Source organism: Tiliqua scincoides, chromosome 3 (genome assembly GCF_035046505.1).
Source record: "Tiliqua scincoides isolate rTilSci1 chromosome 3, rTilSci1.hap2, whole genome shotgun sequence".
Classification (NCBI taxonomy): Eukaryota; Metazoa; Chordata; class Lepidosauria; order Squamata; family Scincidae; genus Tiliqua; species Tiliqua scincoides.
In genome coordinates, this window is record NC_089823.1 from 159,427,924 (window position 1) to 159,453,821 (window position 25,898).

At 46.0% G+C, this 25,898-nt stretch overlaps 1 protein-coding gene across 1 annotated transcript; it reads left to right on the forward strand.

The window, feature by feature from the left end:
• Window positions 1-19: 19 nt before the first annotated feature.
• On the forward strand, window positions 20-20,813 carry LOC136645168 (lipase member M-like). Its single transcript, XM_066621406.1, has 9 exons — window positions 20-97; window positions 1,001-1,094; window positions 2,288-2,308; window positions 5,910-6,108; window positions 8,559-8,668; window positions 10,651-10,787; window positions 11,565-11,711; window positions 18,249-18,314; window positions 20,580-20,813. The coding sequence occupies exons 1-9, from the start codon at window positions 20-22 to the stop codon at window positions 20,811-20,813; spliced, it is 1,086 nt and encodes a 361-aa protein (XP_066477503.1).
• The last annotated feature ends 5,085 nt before the right edge of the window (window positions 20,814-25,898 follow it).

Here is a 25,898-nt window from a genome sequence, read left to right on the forward strand (position 1 = left end):
GTGGCTACTGCTTGTCGTGATGGTTCTGCCAGGAACTGTGAGACCAGAAGAAGCCACATGTAAAACAGAAGTAAACCCTGAATTATCGATGAATATTGTAAGTCGTGCTTTCAGAAAAATAAGCACTACAGTATGACGTTTTTGACCACTCCATTCCTAGATCCAGGCCAGTTATTTGAGAATGCTGTGTGTGTGTGTTGACTCCCAGGCAACTTCATTCCAGTGCTTAGACTGGACTGGAAGGACAAGTTTGAAGAACCTGCCTGCTTGTTGCTGCATGCAAGGAAAAAACCAAAACATTAAACCTTGCATCCTGAATGGTATCCCAAGGGGGAACATTACACAACCCTGGGTTATACATTTGACCTGGAGTAGTACTTCAGTAGTGTGGTAGAGAAAGGGTGCCAGTTCTCTTCTTCTGTTTTGCAGATAGCCTTCTGGGTGAGTTCAGCAGTCTATGTAAATAGGACTCTTCCTCCCCCCCCCCCTTTTCTCTGGGGGAAAACAAATCATGTGGACTGGGCATTTATGCAAATATTCAAGTTTGCAATAGGGCTCAGTTCATATTGAAGGTTATCTGCAGGGAGGGAGGGAGGACACCACTCCTCCACCACAATGAGGTGGTGGACAAATATAACCAAACCCAGGACGAATATAAATACTGTGACCATGTTACACTTCTTGGCCATGAATGTTCAGAAATGCTTGTGAAAGTATTTTCATCTCACCAACTTCTTGCCTTTGTATTGGTGCTGTAATCTTCTGGCTGATTTATTCAGAGGTTTCTATTCATGGTCTCATATTCAGATGCCTGATAACAAAGAGCTTTCAATATAAACATTAGTCTCCAAGCACAGGTCAGCAAACTTCTTTCTTTCAATCATCACATCAGGATGTGTCCTGCATTGCACTGGGAACTGACCCTTTCACTTTAAATTACCCTTGGGTTGAATCTTCTGTGGGAAACAATTTGCTCTGGTTTGTGTTTGTTTCCCTGCAGAGTCAGAGAATCCAGTACTGGGGATATCCTTCTGAAGAATATGAAGTCGTTACAGAGGATGGCTATTATCTGAGTGTGAACAGAATTCCTGGAGGTAAAGAGAATCTTGGGAATACAGATCAAGTATCATTATTAGGAAACAAGAAAAGATATGATCCACTGTTTTAGTCTAGGTGTGCCTAAAAGACTGGGTGTTTCCTGTGGGATTTTTGACTTTTGAAATCTGAACCTTAAATCCTTATTTCATGATGGAGTGTTACATCGCTCCTTGCACTATGTAATCTCTGCGTGAGATCACTTATATGAGTAAGGCTGCAATCCTATTCACACTTCCCCGGAAGCAAGCCCCATTAACTATAATGGAACTGATTTCTGAGTAGATAAGCATAGGATTAGGCTCTAATTCAGGAAGCAGGACCCAAGCATCATTTTGGGGGTTTCAAAACACACCTGTAACATTGGCCCCTATCCCACAGTATTCTATTCCACAGTATATGGAGTTCCGGTGTTCCGGGGGCAAAGCAGTATGTTTCTTCAGGTGCCAGGGTGCCCATGTAAAGTGTCTCTTCCTCCTCGTCTTCCAAGCCAATTGCGGCTGCAAAAGCAACATGGAGGTGTCTCCTCCATTTTGCTCTCACCTTCCCAAATGGCTCAGAAGCCAAAGGGGAGGGTCCACTTTATATGGGTGTCTGAGCACCTGAAGAAACTTACTACTTTGCTCCTGCCTCCAGGAACACCAGTGTTTGTTTGTTATGACCATGAGACATGGTAGTATAGTGAGTGAGGGAAAGGAGAGAGAGAGAGAGAGAGAGAGAGAGATCTTTTGGGCCTGTAAATGCCCCTGATTATTATGGTGGTTTGTTCCTCCCACCAGCTGTCCCTTCTTCTGCCTACCCACAAGGAATTCTGGGACTGAAAGTTCTTGAGAGCACATGTGAAATGTCAACGGACCTTGAATCAATAGACTGTGGAAATAATGGGCACTGTATATTCTTTAAAAACTTATCATTTGTGCTTATGCATGCACAGACATGTAGTTTGTGCATTGCCATAAATGCATTTGGATTTAATGGACTGTTAGCATCAACAGGCACAAGACTTGTACAGAGTTGTACACAACAAGAGTTGTACAGGTGAGGCCTCAGTATCTGCGGAGGATCCATTCTTGGACCCCCTGTGGATACCAATAACCATGGATAATAAAATCCATTGTTTCGGTCCATTGAAGCCCTCTGGAGGCAACCGGGGTTGCGCTGGAGGGCTTTCCTGGAGGTCTCCACCCTGAAGGGCTTCCCCAGGCCTCAGAATGTCTTATAAGGGCAAAAAAGTCACTTCCAGTCTCCCTCTGGATACTGCAGATTCTGTATCCCTCTGGAAACTAGAAGTCGCTTCCCCCCCCCCCCCAAAATGGCCATTCAGAAGCCCACAGATGCAACTGGAGGGCTCGGTTTGTGCCAAGTCTGGCTCAACATGGGTTTGGGGGACCCGCGTTGAGCCAAATCCAAGGATATAGAATCTGTGTACAGAGGCCCCACATATATGGCATGATAATCTGTCTCGGGCCCAGGGCCTCTGAGAAGAATTTTATCAGGGGGTACAAAGTTTCTTTTGGGCCCTTTTACAAAGGGGGTGTGTGTAACAGAGCGGGGGAGGATGGCGATGGGTGAGCAGAATGGGAGGAAGGAGGGGCAAGACAGGATTGGGGGGAGGGTGGAGATAGCTGGAAAAGTCTTTGGAGCCCAGGTCTACTCACCCATGTGGCATCGGCAGCTAAGTACAATAATACAGAAAACCAAACACACTCCTAGGTCTCTCTAAAATCTTTTAAACATAGAAAATCATGCAGAAAATTAGCATCATCATATTTAGGCTCACACTAGAATGGGAAGTGTCCTGTGTGTGTCAAAACTTGCTTCTGCAGCAGCTGTAGTCTTACAGTTGTGTCCCTGATCTTCTACCCACTCCTTCATGGTTAGCAGATCCACAAGCTAAGGAGCTACTGTAGCAGGCCAGTTTGCTCCCAGATTTGACATTGTGCTAAGGACTGTCATGCATGCATTCCCTGGCTCAGCATGTATGGCTTGCCAGTAGCTGTAATAACTGCAGCCGCACAGTCGTGGTAGTGTCCCCAGCATCCCATGAAGACAACAAGTCTGAGTAGAAAGGAAAATGTAAGATCCCAGGAACTTTCTGGGCCCCTTCCTTTGCCTCCTGGGCCCCCTTTTTGACCCTGGGCCTGGGTACAAATTACCCCCTTTACCCCCCTCTCCTAGGCCCTGCTCAGGCCTAACTAGCAGCAGGAAGAATCCTACTGTCCCAAAATGAACACTGTGCTTGGGCCCACCTCATCTTCCTCACTATTAGCATGAAATCTGGCATGGGAGAAGAAGTGGAGAAATCACAGGCTCTACCTGGAATTATGAGAAGGAAGAGAGATTGACAGCCCCATCCTACATAAACCTTCCACTGGTGAAACTTACATTCCGCCATTTGAGCCTGCAAGATCCAGGAGGAAGTACCTGGATCCTGCCAGAAGTTGCCCTCTGGTGCCTTGCACTCATGAGCTAGTGTCTAGGCCACCACTCACTGGTAATGGGTGGCATCAGCACCTGGCAGTGGGAGGAACAGGAGTGAGAGGGGGAGGAACAGGGGAGTTCTCCGGTGGAAGCTCCATGGCAGGGTCAGTCCTTAACTTCTGGGAAGCTCCTCTTTCTCAGGCAGGCAGGTCAGGTTACAAAGTTTTCCTGAGGGGAGGGGCTCCCTCGATTCCAGACCGACCTTGCCTCTAGGCACGATAGTTTGGCTTTTTCCTTGGTCAGCTTACCTGACCTTCAGAAGTGTTTTTTTCTGGGGCTTTGGCCCCTTCTCTACTTTTAAACAAGTTGTGAGGAAAAGGACATCCTGCCTGCACTCCCTGAGTTTCAACCTCCAGTGTGGGGAAGAGCCATCCTTGTTCCCCAGTGTGGGAGAGACTGCTGTCCTTGTAGCAGAAAATGGGGTTGCTTCTTGCCCCCCAAGCAGCTGGACAACTATAGGGTTCATGCTCCGCTCCAGTGTGTGGAAGAGCATAGGAGCCTGGCTGCAGGGCGATTCTTGGCCACTCTGCCTGAGCTCCCCACTGCCATCCTTGTTCAGGCAGAAAATGGGATTGCTTCTTGCCCCTCTTAAGCAGCTGGAGATCTATGCTCCCCTCCGCTGTGGGGAAGAGCATAGGAGCCTAGCTGCAGGATGATTCTTAGCGGTGGATCTGAGCTCAAGCCCTTTCCCACTAAAATTACCACAGCAAAACTGCACCACAGCAGCAGGCTGTTTTTTCCTGCCAAAACTGCACCACAGCAGTAGGCTGCTTCCCAAAAGTTGTGTGGAGAAGGCAGAACTATTCTCCTGATTCCTGCTCAAACTACGGTGCTGACAAGACAAGCCTGTTTCTCGCCAAAACACCACACAGCAGGTAAGGTGCTGCTGAGGATGCTGTGAGGGCATGGCAGAGGGCGACCCAGTCCTTCAGCAGCCAGGTGAGGTGTTCTTTGATTCAGCAAGGGGGCAATTTGTGGAGGATGGCAAGCCCCTCTAGAAAGGCATCTGAGACCCCATGTTCAGGCCCTCTGCTCCCTGCCTCTACCAACTGGGAGGAATTAATGGCCACGGTTCAGAGCATGGTTCAGGCGAATGTCTCCTCCAGCTCGGCCGCAACTATGGTAACCCTCTAGAGATGGTAACCCTCTAGCTGGCCCAATGTGGTTTCGATCCCTTTTAATCCACATCAGGGCCAGGCTGAGCTAGCCATTGAGCCCCCCCCCCCAAGGTCTTCAAGGAGAACTCTCCAACCATTGGAATGCAGCATGCACCTCCTCGGAGCACCTGCATTGGCAGAGGGGATTTAGGTTGGATTGGGCTGTGATACAATGTAATGCATATGTCCTGTGGAGGTGCTCTGCACATCATCATCCACAGATATTTTTTAATCTCAGGAGGTTCCATTTCATTCATTTGCATGATTGTGTACTGTAATGGAAGATCAGAAGATCATCAGGTGGATGATGTGGTGTTGACAGTGATCCCATGTTTTGACAGCTGTTTGACAGCTCTGGGAAGGGCAGGGCTGGCTCCACAGCTGTAATCAATCAAGGCCAATGGAGACTCTGATGGACACCTGAGCTTCATTTGACCTTGATGAGACTTTGAATGGACTGAAGAGATGGCTCAGCTGAGCCTAACTTGGACTTCTCACAGCTGAGCTGGATTTGGATTTAATAAGGGGCTGCAGGATAAAAGGCAGCTTCAGAAGGAGCAAAGGGCTGGCCAAGCAGGACGCTGACCCAGCCGGAAGCTGGACGCTGACCAAGAGGGCTACCTGACCCAGACCTACAGGAAGAGAGGACTGCCAGGACCCTGCTGGAGGAGACACACTGCTGGAGAGGAGGAACTCTACTGCAGAAGACTGGACTGTGTTTTGGAGACGGATTGGACTTGGAGGCTTCAGACGTTACCCCCGGAGTTAAGTGGAGTTTTGGGGAGGGAAAGCCTCTGGACAAGGGGACTTGCAGGGAGTGGCTGTGTTTGTAGCAATAAATTCTTGTTATTTGCTATAGATAAGGAGTTCTGTGTTCATTCCATTGCACACTGCAGCTGTTGTTCCTGGAAAAGGAGGGTGTTAATTAGCCAAAAAGCGGGCATTAAAAGGGAGTTGGGATATTTGGACGGGACAAATTGCCATGGTCGGCAGGAGTCGAGAATTTGGCAGAACATGTACTGGTAGTTCACCTCTGAGCTTCCAAGCTGTGTTGCTTGTTGAACCATGTCTTCCTTGCATCCAAATTCAACATTCTAGTCTCTGCAGAATGTTATACATTTGTATTAATGTTATGTATTATAAAGCTTTTAACTGTATGACATTTTTATTTTTCAGGCTCCAAGGCTGCCATTTTGCTAATGCATGCTTTGACTCTGGAAGGCAGTAATTGGATAGCAAACCCACCCCCTAATAGTCTTGGCTTCATGCTCGCAGATGCTGGATATGATGTGTGGATTGGAAATAGCAGAGGAAATTCGTGGTCCAGAAGACACCGATATCTTACAGTTGACCAAGTAGAATTTTGGAATTTCAGGTAAGTTAATATTTGCAAACTGACTGAAGTTCATCCTTCAAGGGGCTTTATTAAACATGCTTTATTTATGAAACAAGTAGTTTTTATTTAGAGCGCCAACTGATCAGGTATGCCAGAGTGTCAGCTATAAAATGTGGCAAATGGAGCGCTGCTGTGCGTGGCCCACCCACCTACCCCGTGTCCACGTGGCTTGAAATTCCCCTCCTGGAAGCAGTTGGCAGTGATATCATCACTGCACCGCCACCTAGTTCTTGGTGCAGTGCTGGTAAAGATTCTCCAGTATTTAAGGAGTTTTGGAGTTTATGCTATCTGGGGGCAAGCATATTAATCTTGCTACCAGGGTGAGAATGGGTCTCTAATGTCTTCTGTATTTGTATAAAAATATGTCATAGTGGGTGACTAGACTCGGAGCAAGTGCTGATGTACCTGTTCCTGGTACACAATCAAGGGAATTCTTTCTAATCAAAACACAGAGAGACAAGGAAAGTTGCCTAAGGCAGTGTTTCTTAAACTGTGGGTCGGGTGGGTCCCGATCCAATTTCAGGTGGGTCCCCATTCATTACAATATTTTATTTTTAATATAGTATATGCTACCATGGTATGTGACTGCATTTGGGGAAATGCTAAATGATATGATAGTAAATGGGTAGGATTGCGGCCAAGGATTATTAAAATCTTCCTGCTTGATGAGGTCACTTTTGGTCATGACATCACTTCCAGTGGGTCCTGACAGATTCTCATTTTAAATGTGGGTCCCAGTGCTAAAAGTTTGAGAACCACTGGCCTAAGGGATTGATCAAGAGACGTAATGCTAACAACTCACATGCAGATATATAAGAAACACTTCACCATCAATGTGAAAATACTGTTTCACAATGCAGATGTGCCAGGGGAAAGTCAGGCACATTGGTATGGGATTATATTATAGATACAAAGTGTAGGCATAGACAGGTTACATAGTGAAACTCTTAGCCCAATCCTATTTGCTGTCTTACAACACTGGTACAGAGTCCGCTGAATAGATTAGAAAATCTCCCTGCCCCTTTTACCTCCTCAGACATACACCACCAAAATAAGTGGTGCGTGTCCAAGGAGACCCATAGGCAGCCCTAGGGCTTATGTGGAGTTAAGTAAAAATTATTTGTACTTACCACTTTGTTTTCCTTTGGTTTGCCCCTGCACAAATTAGAATGCAGTGTGTGCATTTTTGGCACAGCTGGTGGCAGGGGATAGGCTCTGACGTTCATTCAGTGCTGATGTCTTGATTAAAAGTTGTATTAGACAAGATACAGATATAATAGGGATAAATACACAATACAGATTCAAGCTGGAGGTTTACGAAAATATGACATTGAAAGCAAGACATTGCAAAATGGGATAATGCTCTCTTCCCAGAGTTCTTGGGCTTGACCTGACTTTCAAGGAAAGCCATATCCACATTGTCCATTTTGGGTATATGGATCCATAAATCCATATTCATTGTGGCAAATAGTTGGCATAGGCAAGCAGGCACTTGCTTGAGAGGTCCTGTCAGGCATTAAGGCATTTAAGGTTCATGATTCCCTATGCATACATAATACCACAGGAAAAACAGGTGAAAATAATTCAGGGAAAACACCAAAGGTAGTTTCTCATGAACAGCAGAAGTAAACTGGTTAAGTGGAAAAAGCAACAAGAAGCAGTCTGAAAGGATGAGCTGTCCCTCTAGTGCACTGTTCTTCAAACTCTGGGTAAGAACTCACTAGGTGAGTCGTGAACCAATTTCATGTGGTCCTCATTCATTTCAATATTTAATATTTAGTACATTAGACTGGATGCCAATATGGTATGTGACTGCATTTTGGGGAGATTTTAACAGGCTTTTTAACAGGCTACAATGTATATGCTTTTCACAATGATAGTCAATGGGGCTTACTCCTGGGTAAGTGTGGGTAGAATTGCAGCCTAGGATTGTTAAAATTTTTTCCTGCTTGATGATGTCACTTCTGGTCATGACATCACATCCAGGTCTTGACAGATTCTCATTCTAAAAAGTGGGCCCCAGTGCTAAAGGTTTGAGAACCACTGCTCTGGGAGATGCGCTGGGAGATGGACAGTGGCAGTGTGACCCACCCTGTTGATTTTCCCAGAGCTCTAGGCAGCTTAGATACCATCAACCATGGTATTCTACTGGGTGGATGGAAGAAAATAAGAGTTGCAGAGGGGATGGGGCACTCTGCTCATTCTTTGAAGGTAGGTCATTTGTGTGTGTGTGTGTGGGGGGGTCTGGGCTGTGAAGTGCCCTCCCTAACTACCTTGTTTTTCCTCCTCCTCCTTGGAGAAAATGCGATGTAGTTGAAGACTGCTTAATCTTCTCTTCTGTTAGCTAAATATGCGTGCTGGTGCTTCTTGGGAAAGAGGCAGAGTAAAAAAGATGTTCCCTTCTCAATGATGTGCTTTCTGGTTTGCAGTTTTCATGAAATGGGCATATATGATCTTCCTGCCATGATAAACTTTATTCTCCAGAAGACAGGACAGGAGAAAATCTATTATGGTGGCCATGCTCAGGGAAGCACCATAGGTAGGTCAAGAATGAAATTTGGAATCATAGGAACATTTTGTGTACTCCATATACTCTAGTGATTTTTAATCTTTTTCAAGTCAGGGCATACTGACAAAGCACTAAAAGGATCAAGACCCACCATCAGGTTTTTGACAACTGACAAGGCACACCATGCTGTCAGTGGGGGGCTCACATCCCCTATCGGCCCTACTAATAAATGACCTTCCCTCAAATTCCTGTGGCACACCTGTGGACCACTTGCGGCATGCCAATGTGCCATGGCATAGTGGTTGAAAATGGCTGCTCTAGTGCCACAGCTCTAAGGCAGTAGAACTTCCAAGTTCAGGACCAGCACAGCCAACTTGCTAAAAAGGACAAGTGCAGTGAATGCTTTAGGGAAAGAATTGGAATAAATGGCAACCTATGCATGCCAGCCACCCTCACCTGTCACGCTGCCGCCTCATTGACACCACCACTCTCCCCTTCTCCTTCCAACTTCCTGCTAGCCATTCCAAAAGGTAGAAAGGATGGGGAATGGAGGGCAGATCCAGGGTTGAACACCATTGCTTTGGTATAGAGATGCTGGCAACATTCTTCTGAGCCAAACTTGAAATGAATTGCAGGGGCTTCTTCAGATCTGCCTCAAGAAAAGTCGCTCAAATCTTTTTCAGATTGGTTTAAAAGCTGAGAAGAGAAGTTCCAGTTCCCTGCTCCTCATTTAATGTTCTACTGTGTCTTCATCAAATTGAATAGGGGTGAATGGGAGATTTTAGGAAGGTTTTCCCTGATTGCTTACAGTGCTCTTTTTAAGGGGTGCCTCTGGAAAAGGAGGTTGAAAAACTCTACCTTGGTCTTTTTCTCCTCCCCACTTTTCTCAAGGTCTGCCCATGAAAACAAGCTTCTATTTGAGGATTGGACTGACTTGGTTTGGGAATGATTTCCAATCTTCCTGGCTCCTCTCTGATTCAAACCTCGAGAAGCTCATTCATCTCTACTCAAGTTGTCCCCCACTTCCTGCCTTCTTTCCATTCCCTGTATGTCTTGTAAAATAGCAGGGAGTGGGAAGCAGGAAGAACATAAGAAAAGCCCTGCTAGCGGCCCAGGGCCTGTCTAGTCCAGCTCCCTGTATCTCACAGTGGCCCACCAGATGCCTCTGGGAGCACACACAGCAAGGTACCTGCATCCTGTTGCCACTCCTTTGCATCTGGCATTAAGCGGCAAGCAGCAGCCAGGGTGGCAAGAAGAGCAGGAGGACTGGAGCTAAGGAGTGGTGGTTGGGGTGGAATGAAAATGTCAATTGGGTTTGACTTGGGGCGAGAGATCAGCAGGCATTCAGAGGTTAGGGAGACTTGGTGAGGGTGTTTGCACTCACCAAATGCTGGGAGAGTGTTTAGGGAGAAGGTGCAAAAAAACAAACAAACACAAAAGTGTGTGCCATGGAAACAGCACTACTGGTGAGTAGCTGGTGGCAAATCTAGTTGCTTCAGACTTTGGAGTGGCTTTGGCCAGAGCTGTGGGGTGATTGTTCCGAAATTGGCTTGGGCTAGTACAGAGATTGTGCTGAAATAGCTTCTGCCAGCTGGCAGAAAAGCAGATATGAACCTGTGCAGCAATCACAGTTCAATCAATGCATTGATTTGCCCTCTGAAAATACATAAATTCCACAGCTCCAAATGATATGCTGGGAAATGTTCAGCCATAACCTGGATACCTTTGTCCATTCTTTCTTGTCTTGTTTTTGTTTCTTCTCCTTCCTTTCCTCTGGATGACTGGGGCTTGTGACCAATAGGTGGCATCAACAATCTAGGAAAGCTTATTACTAAGTATCCTTACATTTTATATCATTTGTTCTTTGCCTTCATTTTTAAAAAAATCATATTTGGTATGAATATTAACTTTACTAAAACTGAGTTCTAACATAAGTGTCTATCTGAAAAAAAACCCAATTTCTCCTTTTTATTATTATTTTTATGGTAAATAGAGTTCCTCTTGTTTTCTAGCTTTTGTGGCATTTTCTACACTGCCTCGATTAGCTGAAAAAGTGAAGATCTTCTTTGCTATGGGACCTGGATATACACTGCAATTTAGTATAAGTCCTCTTTTACAGCTGACTCGTTTGCCAGCTGCATTGTTGGAGGTATGTTCTTCAAGTGGCCATATTTATATATGCACAGCTGCCTTTTGAGAATTTCTCATCATGTATCATTTAGTTTTTTATTGTAAATTGTCTAGGAAGCTATTGTTGTTGAAATCTGATCTCTAGCCAATCACAGAATAATCTTTGCTCCCTCCTCTGCCCCTCAGCATCCTGCGCTGCCTGAAAAGCTGATCCTTAGCGCTGGGATACCTTTGGTGGTGATGGTGATGGTGATGATGAGATACTGCTTTTCAACAAAAAAAGCTCGCAAAGTAGCTTACAGTGAAAACCAGACAAGTAAATGGACCCTTGTCCCCAAAGAGCTCACAATCTGTAAAGGTGCAGAAGAGACACCAGCAACAGCCACAACAAAAGACACTATGCTGGGGTGAAGAGGGACGGTTACTATCCCCCTGTTAATATAAGAGGAACACTACTTGAAAAAGTGCCTCTTGGCCAGGTTAGCAGGGTTAGCAGTGGTACATACTATAGTGTGGATTACAAGAGAAGGAAGGGAGAATCCAAAGAAACTGGATAGAGATATCCTTTGTGAGCAGTATTGATGCATGGCAGTATCACTTGGCGAAAGAAAAAGAAAGAAAGAAAGAAAGAAAGAAAGAAAGAAAGAAAGAAAGAAAGAAAATCTGTAGTCATTTTGAAAAAGACCCCTTATTTATGTGAATCGGCTTCAAGAATACATGTACTGTTCTATTAAGATACAATGCAGGTGATTGATGAATGATTCCCAAAATATAAGGAATCTCTGAATTTCTACAGATTATATTTGGCAAAAAAGAACTGTGCCTGCTGAGTCCAACCCTGAGAGCATCCATTGCCCAAAAGTGTGGCTGCCGGCTGATAGACAATCTCTGCAAACAAGCTCTTTTCCTTGTCAGCGGATTCAATGAGAAAAACATAAACATGGTATTTCTGTGTGTATTTGAAATATTTTATTTACCTATTTCAGCTATTTTTATTCAGTTTATCACCTGGGAGGGGCTATAGCTCAGAGGTAGAGCATCTGCTTTAATCCAATTTTGATTCCTGCCATTTGGGTTTGAAAGATCCCTGCCTGAAACCCTGAAGAACAGCTGGCAGTTGGTGTAGACCAGTGGTTTCCAAACTGGTGGGTTGCGACCCACCAGCCAGCGAAGAACTCCGCTCTGGCCTCTTAAGGGGTGGGGGCAATGAGATGGCCACAACAGGATCGCCAGGATCGCGCTGCTGCTGAAGCTGATGGGGGAATTTACTTACCTTCTTAGCACCGGCCTCCAGGGGTGCAGGGAGCCCCACAGAGCCCTCCACAGGGCTCCCCAAGCCTCTGTACGTATAAAAAAGTGATCAGAAACCACTTCTAGTTTCACAGTCAAGAACCAGAAGTGATTTCCGATAGCTTTTTATATACTTAGAGGCTTGGGAAGCCCCCACATCCCCTGGAAGCTGGCACTGCAGAAGGTAAATAATCCCCCCATCACTCTTGGCAGCAGCATGAACATGGGAATCCTGTTGCTGCCATCCTCCTCCACCCGCAACGACTTAAGTGGTTCCCCCTCCAGAGGAGGACTTTGGGAACCACTGGTGTAGACAAAATGGATCTAGATCTGACTCCGCAAAAGGCAGTTTCCCATGATCCTATCAATAGTTCTCAATGCAGCATGCAATATTTCAGAAGTTTAAGATGATGATGATAATTTTAAAAGATCAAAATATAAAGGGCAGCAAGAAGAAGGGGAGTTGCAGCGAGCAAGAGGATGTCTTACTTCCTGAACATTTGTTTGCGCACCGTCCAATGAATACTCAAGAAAACAGATATGGGAGAAAAGGCCACTTTATTAGCGTTTACAACCAAAGAGGAGGCTGAGATCTGCAACCGCAGAGGGAGCAAAGCCCCCCATGGTGCGTGAGCGGGATCACTGGGCGGTACCAGAGCACATCTGCCCCCAGGCTGGCATGCACCTGACTCCAAGCCATGCCCCGTTCTCAGGCGGCATAGCTCATCCAGGTCTGTCCCTTAAGGGGAAGGCAGCCAGACCATGGGCTGTGCCGCCTTGAGCCGCTAAGCCTCTGAGGCATACCCCGCGGTCCCATGTGAGGACTAGAGCCCGAGGACTGCAATTGGGTTCTGCCTTGCCTACGCTGCCTGAAGGTACATGCCAAAGTCCATTTCACACCTCCTAACCTGCACCACCTGCCCACCTAAAGTGACCAATGGCAGTTCAAAGGGGAGAAAACCCCTTGCCCCTGACAGTCTGGGGTAGGTGAAAAAACTGCCTGCCCTTGGCCAATTGCAGAAGGCAGCAAAAAATTCCTACCCGGCCCCGAACAGCGACCAATGAAACTCAGACTGCCTTAAGGGCGGGCGGGCGGGTTTCCACACAGTGCCCACGTGTGAAGGAGGAGGAGGGCTGGGTATTGTCCCTTAAAAGGCCTCTGCCTCCGCTCAGTTCCAGCCCACCTCCACTCCCCCCACAGGGAGGAGACTCTTGTGTTCTAGGCCAGGCTAAACAAACTCCGATCACCCCTGTAATTGGGCAGTCGGGATTCTCAGTTGTTTGAGCAAGAATCAGTTAACCAGCTTTGGCCTCTCTGCAACCCTCCTCTTTTTTTCAAGAAGTTGGTGGCCCTGACAAACCTTGGGCCATCAATACAAGAACTATTGCAGGTTTGGTTCATGACCAGCAGTTACTGCTGATGGTGTTCACCTAATTCACTGCATCATCTGACATCCAGGACCAGCTCAAGACCTCTTGACTTCTGGGGCAACTTGCCAAATGGTGCCACCCTTATCTGATGATGCCCCTTCTCCCATGTCTTAGCTGAGCAGTCCCCTCCATATTTTTTTCTTCCTCCCTGTACCCTTCTTCCTTCACAATTCAGGAAACGGAAGGAGGAGCAGTGGAGGCAGGTAGATGAACAGAGATGGTCGCCCCCTACCAAGCTGCTGCCTGAGACAATTGCTTCTGTTGACATGACTCCTAGAATTCACCAAGTGGTTCTTCAGCTATTCCTTTTTATATTTTTGTTCCTTATTGCATTTTTCTTGGCTCACTGTGTCATTTCTTGGTGACACGTTCATTATACCTGCCGGTTATTGAGCCATGGTGTTCCTTTTTCTACACAAGCTTCTCCTGCTCAGGAGCAGGACCCTGGTATCCCTAGGCATTTTGAGCCTTGACATAGAGAGCATTCCGAAGACTAAGGGCCCAATCCTATGGGCCTCTGAGCCAGCAGTATGCTGGTACCGCCAGTGCCAGGTGTTGCAAACATGCCATAAAGCACATTGTAGCACCCTTTGAGTGCACAGCCCTGCCAGTGCCACAGAGGAAGACTTGGCCACCGCCAACAACCAGGCAAGCGCTGGCAGTGCAGGGGCAGGAGGAGGATGGTGGGAAGGCGTGGGGGAGGAGGAGTTCCTGGGTTGGGTGGAATGGGGGAGGGACTGGCCTGGGAGAGAGTAGAACTGGCAGAGGCCTCCTGTGCTGGATCCTATGCCCTGTGTTGGACTTGGAGGCCCGACATTGGGCTTCTGAAGTCTGCGCCAGTGATTTAGCTGGTGCATACCTGAGTGGCCCCATTGTGGGGCTGGAGCTTTACTCAGGGTAAGAGAACAAATGTCCTCTTCCCCCGAGGAGATCTCCAGTGGCTTCTTTGGCCCTGCAGGACATAGTGGTGGCCATTTTGGCACCACTGTAGCCTGCAATGCTAGGAAGCATAGTATTGGGCTGCTGGTAATACTAGAAAAACCCAAGAGCATTAGAAGTGGTCCAGTTTCAGAGAAGTAACAGTAAGGCTAGTTCCAGGATTGCGGAGGCTCCAAGACAAGACACTCTCAATGACTTTTTTCAATTAGAAGAGGTGGGCCATGCAAACTGAACGTTTTCTTGTGGTACTCCTGGTCTTCTTGGTTTTACATGCAAGTGAGCATGACACTGCTATTTGGTTGGTAAGTCTTTCATTGGTATTCCAGCCTTAGCTCAACTTGTGGTACTCTGTCTCTTGCATGTACTGCCAGGTGCTAGGCCAAAAGCAGTGCATGAGAATTTGTGAAGCAGTTTTTTGCTTCTAGCAGGGCAGAAAAGTCCTTTGAAGGAAAGTGACTTCTAAAAACACCTTTTTCCTTACAGAGTCGGACTGATGTGTATATATCGCGATTCCCAGATTACACCTCTGTAAAAAATGGACTGCACTGGGGCCAGGTAGAGTTATCAAAATGGCACATATCTTTTGAAAATTTTTACCTACTAAAATGCAAAATAACTTCCATGATGAGTGTTTAATTTTTTTATATTCGTATTCTCTATTGTTATGGTCTCTGACCAGCATAAAAGAAATCCATGCACAGATCACTCCCAGTGCATAGATCACTCCCAGTGATCTGTGGAGGGTAGAAATCACTATTCTTAAGATGGTCTACTACAGAGTTAATATAAAAATTAACAAAGTTAGGGCCAAAATGCATCCCTGCTGCACCCCCTTTTGAGTTGGTATTGCATTGGTAAGGTGACCATGCAGCTACATTTCACTTTTAGTGAGGTATCTCTGTGCAGGGATTGTATGAGAAAAATCAATGTTAATGGGCTTCAACTACAGGTCCAACCTTGTTATATAAGGATTTTTTATACATGGATTTGACTCAACACGAATGGCCACTGCAAATGAGAAGGAATATGCTGATCGCTATAGAAGGGAAAAAATCCATCTCTTTAAAATCACAGTTTAAAAAACTGCTTTTCTTACTGTTGTTGAGAAACAGTTGTGCAAGTGATCATTCCATTCTTCAGGCAGGGGGTCCTTTGCATTTCATCATCATCATTCTTTATTTACAGTCACAGACCCAACATTCATAGAACATTTAAAACTTTTAAAACATTCATAAAAACATTTTAAACATAACTTTTATGAAAAAAAAGCAAGAATATTCTTGCGTGTTCTTTGTGCTAATAAAAGAAACTTGGCCACTGAATCTGTTATGGACTTATTCTTATCAGCTAAGATATATTTTGAATACCACGTAAATGCCCTACCTAGAAAATTACACATAATAGGCTTAATGTATCTTATATGCTCGTCGCTGTAAAAATTACATACAAAAAGAACATGTTCCGAAGTCTCTATTTCAATATTATTACAGGGCGCAATCCAAAAGGGGCCTTATCCAAATGCCGTAAAGCACGTTTGGGTCTCTGTGGGAGGAAGCCGTGTTGGCACATGTAGATGCGCTGATGCGTGCAGGCCAGCAGAAGCCTCTGCTGTGGCTTCCTTGCTGCTGCTTGTGTGCTCTTGACGTGTCATGCTGAAAATCAATATCTTTAATCTGTTTTTCCATTATGGACTTAAATGTGTAAAACTCATAAACCTTTACCCCTGCTAACTGGGTAAGAGGCACTCTTTCAAGCGGGTGCTCCTCTTTTTAGCAGGGGGAGAGTAAACTGGCCCACCTCACCCAAGCAGTGTCTTTTCTAGTGGCTGTCTGCTGGTGTTCTTTTGCATCTTTTTAGATTGTGAGCCCTTTTGGGACAGGGAGCCATTAGTTATTTGATTTTTCTTTGTGAACCGCTTTGTGGACTTTTAGTTGAAAAGCGGTATAATAATAATAAAAATATTATTATTATTATTATTATTATTATTATTATTATTATTATTATCCATAGACAGAATCCCCAAATAGGTTCAGAAAATGCAATTTGATGGAAAAAGTTTTAAATCAGGAGCTAGTATAAACATCATTCCCTAACACATATAAATATCCTGCCGAAGCATCAGCATATAACATTTTTATCCAATACCTAAATGCATATAGCCAGGCAATACATTCTAATGATGAAACGCCTGCCTCAAGCCGTAATCCTGCTGCCGGGACACATCTTGGTAGACCAAGAATAGATCTTAAAAATGTAGTAAGAACACTCTCAATTCTTGAATGAAATCCCAGAATCCAAACTGGGCACCCATATAAAAGTTGAGAAAGAACCTTAGCCTGAAAGACTTGAATTGCGGTGGGTTTAAATTGAGCTCCTTTGGTAAAAAAAGAAACGGATGATTACCTTGATAGAATTCTGAGCTGCCTGTATAACAGACTTCCTATGGTCGGCCCATGAGAGATTATGTTGAAATGTAATTCCCAAATATCTAAAGTGTTTAACTTGGTCACAACATTGGCCATTAATTATCCACTTTTTAATAACTCCATGCTGACAAAAGACCAAAATTTTTGTTTTACTATTATTTATGGTCAGCAAGTTGTTCTTACAATAAGACATGAAGGTGCTTATTAAACGCTGAAGGCCTATTTCAGGTAATGATAACAAAGCAGCAGCATCTAAATACAACAATAATGGGCATTTAGTATTTCCCAACTTAGGTGTATGGAAATCTGATGCAAGGCAATACTCATTCAAATTGTTTAGATAAAGATTGAATAACGTGGGGGCTAGTATGCATCCTTGACGGACCCCTCTGATGGCAGAAATAGATTTTGTCAAATTCCCTTTTATCCCACATCTTACTCTAAATGTAGTACCCTGATAGAGACGTGTAATGAGATAGAGTAGTCTCTTGTCTATACATGTTTGAGATGACTTTAAGCATAAATTGTCTATTGGCATAGAATCGAAAGCAGCTTTTCTAATTGCTGACTGCCTCTCTACAACAGTAAGAAAAGTTGTTTTTAAAACTACAATGGTAAAGGGATGCATTTTTTAATTTTTTTAAACTGCCTTTATTTAACGCATTTTATGGTATCAGCAGGGAGTCCCAAAATCAAACCCCTGTGGATGTTGAGGCATGACCTTATTCCATTAGGAGCAATGGAGGGGCAAGAAACCTGGAAGTGGATCTTCAAATTTATTTTTCCATTTTTTTTAATCCATGAATTTTTATCCACTGGGGTTCTGGAACGGAATTCCAGCAGATAACAAGGAACAACCTGTACTCCAAAACCCTGACTTGAGAAATGAAGTCAAATGCAGCCTTTAGATCTATGAAGGCAGGATAAAGAGAGGTTGTTCTATGTGAGATATATTTCTCAACTAAATGTTGTAGGTGTTTAATTTGATGGACTGAACTTCAGCAATTCATGGCAGTGTTCCAGCAGGAACAGTAGACACATACAATAATACTAGCCTCGTAACCTCAAATGTTCTACCTACTCAGGACTTGGTATCAGAGGCAAATTGTTGAGTTGTAACAGTTGAATACAAGGACATGTAAGGTTCAGTGTAGGTTAGAAATCTTTCTGTTGGTTTCTATGTCAGTAACAAAATTTCTCCCCTAATGAAAATTGTTTACAACAGCATAAGAGAAAATCTGCCAGTGAGAAAACTCTAGATTGCTGTGTACTGAAGCAATGACCGTGCAGGCAATATTCTCAATACATTTCCTCTCCCAACAGTCTTCATCCTGCTTTTTGGGTGAGAAGCCCAGAGACTCACTAAGGCATTGTTTTTCTCTTTCCTTCTCTAGTCGGCCAAAACAGGGAAATTCAGATACTTTGACTATGGCTCAGAAAATATAGAAGTATACAACCAGGTAGGGATGCACTGAATTTTTTTTTAAATTCTATGTGTTATCAATCAGAAAAGATTTCTCTGAAATAGAAAAATTGTAAATGACCAGAGGTTAGAAATATCTGACATTGTTTTGCTGTTGTGACTTCCTATGAATTTCTTTTAGAGTACAAAACACATTTAGAGCCTGATCCTATCGAGGTAACCGCTGGCCCTCCAGCCCCACAGCTGGTGCTGAGCATTGTAAGAGCACCATAAGGCACTCTGGCACCGATGGTGAGCATGCAGCCCTGGTGGAGAGGCCAGCACCAGTCAGCATAGGCATCAGAGCCAAGAGAAGGTGTCGCTGGAGCACTGGGTGGTGAATAGCCATACTGGGGTGAGGGGAGGGCGTGGGGAAGGCAGGCAGGGGACCGAACTGGGCAAGGGAATCAGGCCCAGGAGGGGGAAGGGATGGTGGCTAATGTTGCCACCGTATCCTATGCCCCCTCCCAAGCTGCAGAGACTATATGGGCCTCCTTGGTTCTGCACCACTGTACCTCATGGTTGTGCCTGGCGCATTAGATTGGGCTCTCCAGGGGCTTGCTCCAGTTTTCTCAGTTGGGAGAAAACCTCCCTTCCTTCCTGAGGAACCCATTACACCCAAAACCATTGTTGACTAGCAAAGTAATATATGACCCCTTCCTCAGAGCATTCATTTCTTCCATGTATTCAGAAGAAAACGGAGGTTATAAATAATAAATCATAATTTTTGCATATCCACGTGCAAAGAGGAAATGTGCCCAGTGCGGGTCCCCTTAAGAGCCCTCAGGCCCCGCACTGCCCCACTCCGGCTTCCCACCAATCCTCCACAGCAGGGGTGAGAAGGCTCAAGTGTCCCTGGACCAGCCAGACAAACCCCAGTCCTGGGCTTGGTAGCCCAGCCCAGCCCAGTTTTATCCCCTACTGTTCCACAGCGTGCTGCTGTGCCAATGAAGTAAATGCTGAATGCTATGAAGGGACGACCAAAAGGCCAATGAGAGGTAAGTAAAAAATATTACCCCCAGTATGTCTTCTGGTCACTTATGGCTGTTCTTGGATCCAAGTCAGCTATTTTGCTGGTGTTAAATCCTTAAATCCAAGGATGCGGGCAGGTGCGAGCTGGAAAATTAGCGATAGGATTCAGCATTGCTTTTGCCACCAAGATCCACGCCCTCCAGCTCAGTCTTCACCCCTTCCCTCCCCCAGCCTCCCCCTGTTTGCCCACAACCTGCCCCCTCCGCCACCTTACCTAGTTCAGCATGGGCTGGGTCTGTCAGTGACAGGTGTGTGGAGTTGCCAACTGTTTGCATTGGCAGCTCCAAAGCCATTTACAGCATCACCACTGCAATTACGACAGCAGAACATGAGTTCCTCTGTCATAAATCAGCAATAGGATTGGGCTGTTAAATAAATGTCATTAAAGTATCTTGCACTTTTAGGATGTCTGTCTAGCCAAATAAGCTTCAGGTTCATTTTTCCTCACTATTTTTAACTCCATATTTAGAAGTAATCTAGAAGATTACTTTTGAAGATAATAATAATCCTATTTATTATAATTAGTTTATTATTTCATTTAACCTTGTGTGGTGCAGACAAAGGAGAGAGAAGGTGATGCTGTCCTTGCAAGAAGGAAAGTGATCCTGCTATACCCATGTACTTATTGGCACAAACATAGGAGGTTTCTGAACCCACTGTCATTTTCTGCAAGAACTTCCATCAAAACAGTCATGATGTTTCTCTAATGTTTCATCTGAGGAGGAACCTAAAAATGTTGCTTTAGGTCAGGGGTGTCCAAACGTTTTGGCAGGAGGGCCACACCATTTCTCTGACACTGTGTCGGGGGCTGGTAAAAAAAAACAAATTAATTTACATTTCAAATTTGAATAAATTTACATAAATGAATATATTAGAAATGCAGCTTAAATGAATGAATGAAGGTCTTGCAATAGCGCAAGGCCTATAAAATGCCTTTGCTGCCACTGCTGCATCACAGATGTGAAACAGCAAGCAGTGGAGGGAGCCCTTGTCCCACAGCTCACACGAGAGCTCAAACAGTTGGCCATCATGCTGAGAGCAGTTGCATCAGGCCAGCGTGGGCTCCAGCAAGTCGCCAGAGGCTCATTGGAAACTGGGGGCTCCCTGAGGGCTGGATTGGGAGTCCCCAAGGGCTGCAAGTGGCCCCAGGGCCAGGGTTTGGGCACCCCTGCTTTAGGTGAACATCTGTAGTATGGCATCTGTAGTATTGGTTCTTCTTTTTCTTTCCCAGACTACTCCTCCCTTTTACAAGTTGGAAGAGATCTTTGTGCCAATCGCAATGTGGAGTGGAGGGCAGGACTGGGTTTGCCAGCCAACAGAAACTGCAGAGCTGAAGTCTCGACTCAATAGCATCATTCATTACAAAGAAATACCTGATTGGGTTCACTGGGATTTTATTTGGGGCATTGATGCTCCTCAGCGGATGTACACTGAAATTCTTCACTTGATGGAGAATCAGTTGTGAAGCCAGCTGAGTTTAAAGAGTATTCCTTTTCTCATTGTTATGTAAATGTTTCTCAGGGCAATTATTATGAAACCTGCCTCCTAATGTGACACCAATAAAATAAATAAATGCGTATTTACAACAGAGTTTGTGCACAAGGAATTATTCTAAACATTTGTCCTGACCAATGAAAATGATTGTTCTCAGAGCCTATGAAGTATTATTATGAAACAGCAGAGAACCAGTAAGGTTTTAGCATGCGTTAGCTCTCATTTCCATATATCAGAGCTAATTAAACTGAACTCTTATTCAATTGTGTCTGTGTCATCAAGTTGGCAATTGGTTATTGTTGGTTACTGATTTGTTGGGTGACCTCTTCTGTGATGCCTCCATTAGCCCCACTCCTGCTTCCTCTCTCTCTGCAATCCTCCATTAGCCCCATCTCTGCTCCCTCTCTCTGCAATTGTCCATTAGCCCCAACCCTGCTCCCTCTCTCTCTCTGCAATCCTCCATTAGCCCCACTCCTGCTTCCTCTCTCTCTGCAATCCTCCATTAGCCCCATCTCTGCTCCCTCTCTCTGCAATCATCCATTAGCCCCATCCCTGCTCCCTCTCTCTGCAATCCTCCATTAGCCCCACCCCTGCTTCTTCTCTCTCTGCAATCCTCCATTAGCCCCACCCCTGCTCCCTCTCTCTCTGCAATCATTCATTAGCCCCACCCCTGCTCCCTCTCTCTCTGCAATCATCCATTAGCCCCATCCCTGCTCCCACAATCTTCCTTTCTGCCCCTCCACTCCTGCGTCATCCCTAAGGGGCCAGGGATAAGAACAGGCCCTCAGTTTGGCTGTACGTGCCGTAAGAGGTGACTAAACAGCCACCGGGTAGATGGGACTGCTCAGCCTGGGAAGGCAGCTCATCTGAGAGAAGGAAAACTCTGATCCCAAACCTCCACTGCCTTGTGGCTACATCCAGTTATGGAAAAGGCTTCAGGAGTCAACCTTGAGGCAAAATCAGGAGCCGGAGTCCCTGAGGCAGTTCATGGCTGAACACAGTCACATTCTGGCAACTCCTGCGATGTCGCTGGAACCAACCGTATTGGCTGCTGCCTTTCCATTGGACCATTCCAGCGACGTGGAGAGGAGGGATTTGCTCCATACCTTCTTTACCGAGGCTTCGCGCACTGGAGAGGACACTCCAACTTCGCCATATGGCATCTGCACAACACGGGAAGCAGCAGTTTACCGGTTATAAGTCTTCGCTTGATTGGCGTAAAGCGTGACGCCAGGGGCTGCTTCCGATGGTGGGAGAGATCATTGCATCTCATTGGGCAGCTACCACCCGCCTTAAGCTGGGCAGTCCCCAGCCAGTAAGGTGTTGCCTCGCCACGGTCCGTTAACCTCATGGGGTGCGTGGGGTTTAGGGTGAAAACCGACAAGCGGATCGACAACTCTGCACCATGCAACAGAAAACAGAAAACTCCTGCCCTAAAACTGGGCACCTGGAACGTTAGGACAATGACACCTGGCTTCTCTGATGACCTGCAAGAAATAGACGACGCACACAAAACAGCTGTCATCGACATGGAGCTGAGCAGACTGCAGATGGACATCGTCGCCCTTCAAGAGACAAGGCTGCCAGATTCCGGATCTGTCAAGGAGAGAAATTTCTCATTTTTCTGGCAGGGAAAACCACCAAACGAAACCAGGGAACATGGCGTTGGCTTTGCGGTCAGAAATACCCTGCTGGAATCCATCATCCCACCTACTGTGGGAAGTGAAAGAATTTTGTCCCTGCAGCTCCAGTCATCAGCAGGACTGGTCACTCTCATCAGTGCTTATGCACCGACTCTGTCGTCTCCAGCAGAAGCCAAAGACAAATTCTACGATGACCTGGCCACCACTATCAAGAAGATCCCTGTAAAAGAGCTATTGTTCATCCTCGGCGATTTCAATGCTAGAGTTGGTGCTGATCACAGTTCATGGCCCACTTGCTTAGGTCAGTTCCGCACTGGGAAGATGAATGAAAATGGCCAATGCCTGCTAGAGTTTTGCTGTCATCACGGTCTCTGTGTCAGCAACACGTTCTTCAACACGAAGCCCCAACATAGAGTCTCTTGGAGACACCCAAGATCAAAGCACTGGCACCAGCTCGACCTGATTCTCTCCAGACGCTCCAGCCTTCCCAGTATCAAGATCACACGCAGTTATCAGGGTGCTGCCTGCGACACTGACCACTCCCTGGTGTGCAGCAGAGTGAAACTGCAAGCAAAGCGACTGTATCACACGAAAAAGGAAGGAAGACCTCGCATTGATACCAGCAAGATCCGGATCAGAGGAAAGTGGAAGAATTTGCACGAGCACTTGAGGAATCTCTTCCAGGCCCGGCCGATGCAAACGCATCCAACAGATGGAACATTTCAAGAATACCGTTTACAACACCGCCTTGCCCATATTCAGCAAGAAGACCAACAAGACGGCAGACTGGTTTGAAGCCCACTCTGAGGAGTTGACACCAGTCATTGAGGAAAAGAGGAGAGCTCAAGCAGCATACAAGGCCTGTCCCAGTGAGCGCAACCTGCAGGTCCTCCGAGCTGCTCGCAGCAAAGTCCAGCAGGTTGCCAGGAGATGTGCTAACAACTACTGGCTCCAGCTCTGTTCCCAGATACAGATAACAGCTGACATGGGCAACATCAAGGGGATGTATGATGGTATCAAGCAGGCCCTAAGTCCATCACAGAAGAAAATTGCCCCTCTGAAGTCTGCAGCAGGCGAGGTCATCCAGGATCGGGCGCAGCAGATGGAACGCTGGGTGCAGCACTACTCTGAGCTATATTCCAGGGAAAATGTAGTCACCAAAGAAGCACTGAACAACATTGAGTGCCTGCCTGTGTTGGAGGAGCTTGACAGTGAACCAACCCTAGAAGAACTTCACGTGGCCCTGGACTCCCTTGCCTTTGGCAAGGCATCAGGAAAAGACAGCATCCCTGCTGAAGTCCTAAAGTGCTGCAAAGAGATCATCGTCACTGAGCTGCATGAAATTCTCTGTCTCTGCTGGAGAGAAGGTGGAGTACCTCAAGACATGAGGGATGCAAACATCATCACGCTGTACAAGAACAAAGGCGACATGGGTGACTGCAACAACTACCGCGGCATCTCTCTCCTTAGCGTTGTAGGAAAGCTGTTTGCCCGAGTTGCACTAAAGAGGCTCCAGGTACTTGCAGAGAGCGTCTATCCAGAATCGCAGTGCGGATTCCGAGCCAACAGGTCCACCACTGATATGGTATTCTCCCTCAGACAACTGCAGGAGAAATGCAGGGAACAATGACAGCCACTCTTTATAGCCTTCATAGATCTCACGAAGGCTTTCGACCTGGTCAGCAGGGACGGCCTCTTCAAGATTCTCCCCAAGATTGGATGTCCACCCAGGCTCCTCAGCATCATCAGATCTTTCCACAAGGACATGAAAGGCACTGTTTTCTTCGATGGCTCCACATCAGACCCCTTTGACATCCGAAGCGGAGTGAAGCATGGCTGTGTTCTTGCGCCAACCTTGTTTGGGATTTTCTTCGCTGTCCTGCTGAAGCATTCTTTGGAACTGCAACAGAAGGCATCTATCTCCGGACCAGATCAGACGGAAAGCTCTTCAACCTCTCCAGACTGAGAGCAAAGTACAAAGTTCAGCTGAAATGTTTGCGTGACTTCCTCTTTGCCGACGATGCAGCTGTCACTACCCACTCTGCCAAAGATCTCCAGCAGCTCATGGATCGTTTTAGCAAGGCCTGCCAAGATTTTGGACTGACAATCAGCCTGAAGAAAACACAGGTCATGGTTCAGGATGTGGACTCACCTCCCTGCATTACAATCTCTGCGCATGAACTGGAGGTTGTCCATGACTTTGTGTACCTTGGCTCAACGATCTCCGACACTCTTTCTCTCGATACCGAGCTAAACAAACACATTGGTAAAGCAGCTACCACGTTTTCCAGACTCACAAAGAGAGTCTGGTCCAACAAGAAGCAGACAGAACATACCAAGATCCAGGTCTACAGAGCTTGTGTTCTGAGTACACTTCTGTACTGCAGCGAGTCATGGACTCTTTGCTCACAACAGGAGAGGAAACTGAACGCATTCCATATGCGCTGCCTCTGACGCATCCTCGGCATCACCTGGCAGGACAAAGTTCCAAACAACACAGTCCTGGAACAAGCTGGAATCCCTAGCATGTCTGCACTGCTGAAACAGAGACACCTGCGTTGGCTCGGTCATGTTGTGAGAATGGATGATGGCCGGATCCCAAAGGATCTCCTCTATGGAGAATTCGTGCAAGGAAAGCGCCCTACAGGTAGACCACAGCTGCGATACAAGGACATCTGCAAGAGGGATCTGAAGGCCTTAGGAGTGGACCTCAACAGGTGGGAAACCCTGGCCTCAGAGCGGCCCGCTTGGAGGCAGGCTGTGCAGCATGGCCTTTCCCAGTTTGAAGAGACACTTGGCCAACAGTCTGAGGCAAAGAGGCAAAGAGGCAAAGAAGGAAGGCCCATAGCCAGGGAGACAGACCAGGGACAGACTGTACTTGCTCCCAGTGTGGAAGGGATTGTCACTCCTGAATCGGCCTTTTCAGCCACATTAGATGCTGTGCCAGAACCACCTTTCAGAGCGCGATACCATAGTCTTCCGAGACTGAAGGTTGCCAACTAACTAGTGATGCCTCTGGATGAAGAGGCTGTATTTTGCCTGTGTATGATTTAGTTTTTATGAAGCTGGGATATTGATATTCCAGCACCATAAACATTATCTCACAGAAAAGAAAGCAAGATGGGTTACATTATAGTCCATTTCCAGGGTGGTTTATTATTTGAGTTTCATTTCTTAATGAATGGACACCTTTGCAGGATTTTTTCTGTTGCACACGGAGGCAGTACACCATTGCCACCAGTCCTCAAGCACCTCCGAAACCATTTTTGTGCCTGAAAGAAGAGAGGATACAAGAAAAGGGGAAGGGGAAGGGAAAACAAGAATGAAAATAGAATGTAAAAGAAAGACTGGAAGGAAGTTTTTTTTCCCCCTTTTCTAAAAGAGGGTGACTTTGGGGTCAAATCACATGAAAT

Excerpts from the sequence above, each read along its gene's own strand:
- LOC136645168 (XM_066621406.1), top strand. The coding sequence starts at position 20 with ATGGTTCTGCCAGGAACTGTGAGACCAGAAGAAGCCACATGTAAAACA. Across the intron at positions 1,095-2,287 it reads TGTGAACAGAATTCCTGGAG|GGCTTCCCCAGGCCTCAGAA; the intron begins GTAAAGAGAATC and ends TCCACCCTGAAG. Across the intron at positions 11,712-18,248 it reads ATGAGAAAAACATAAACATG|TCGGCCAAAACAGGGAAATT; the intron begins GTATTTCTGTGT and ends TTCCTTCTCTAG.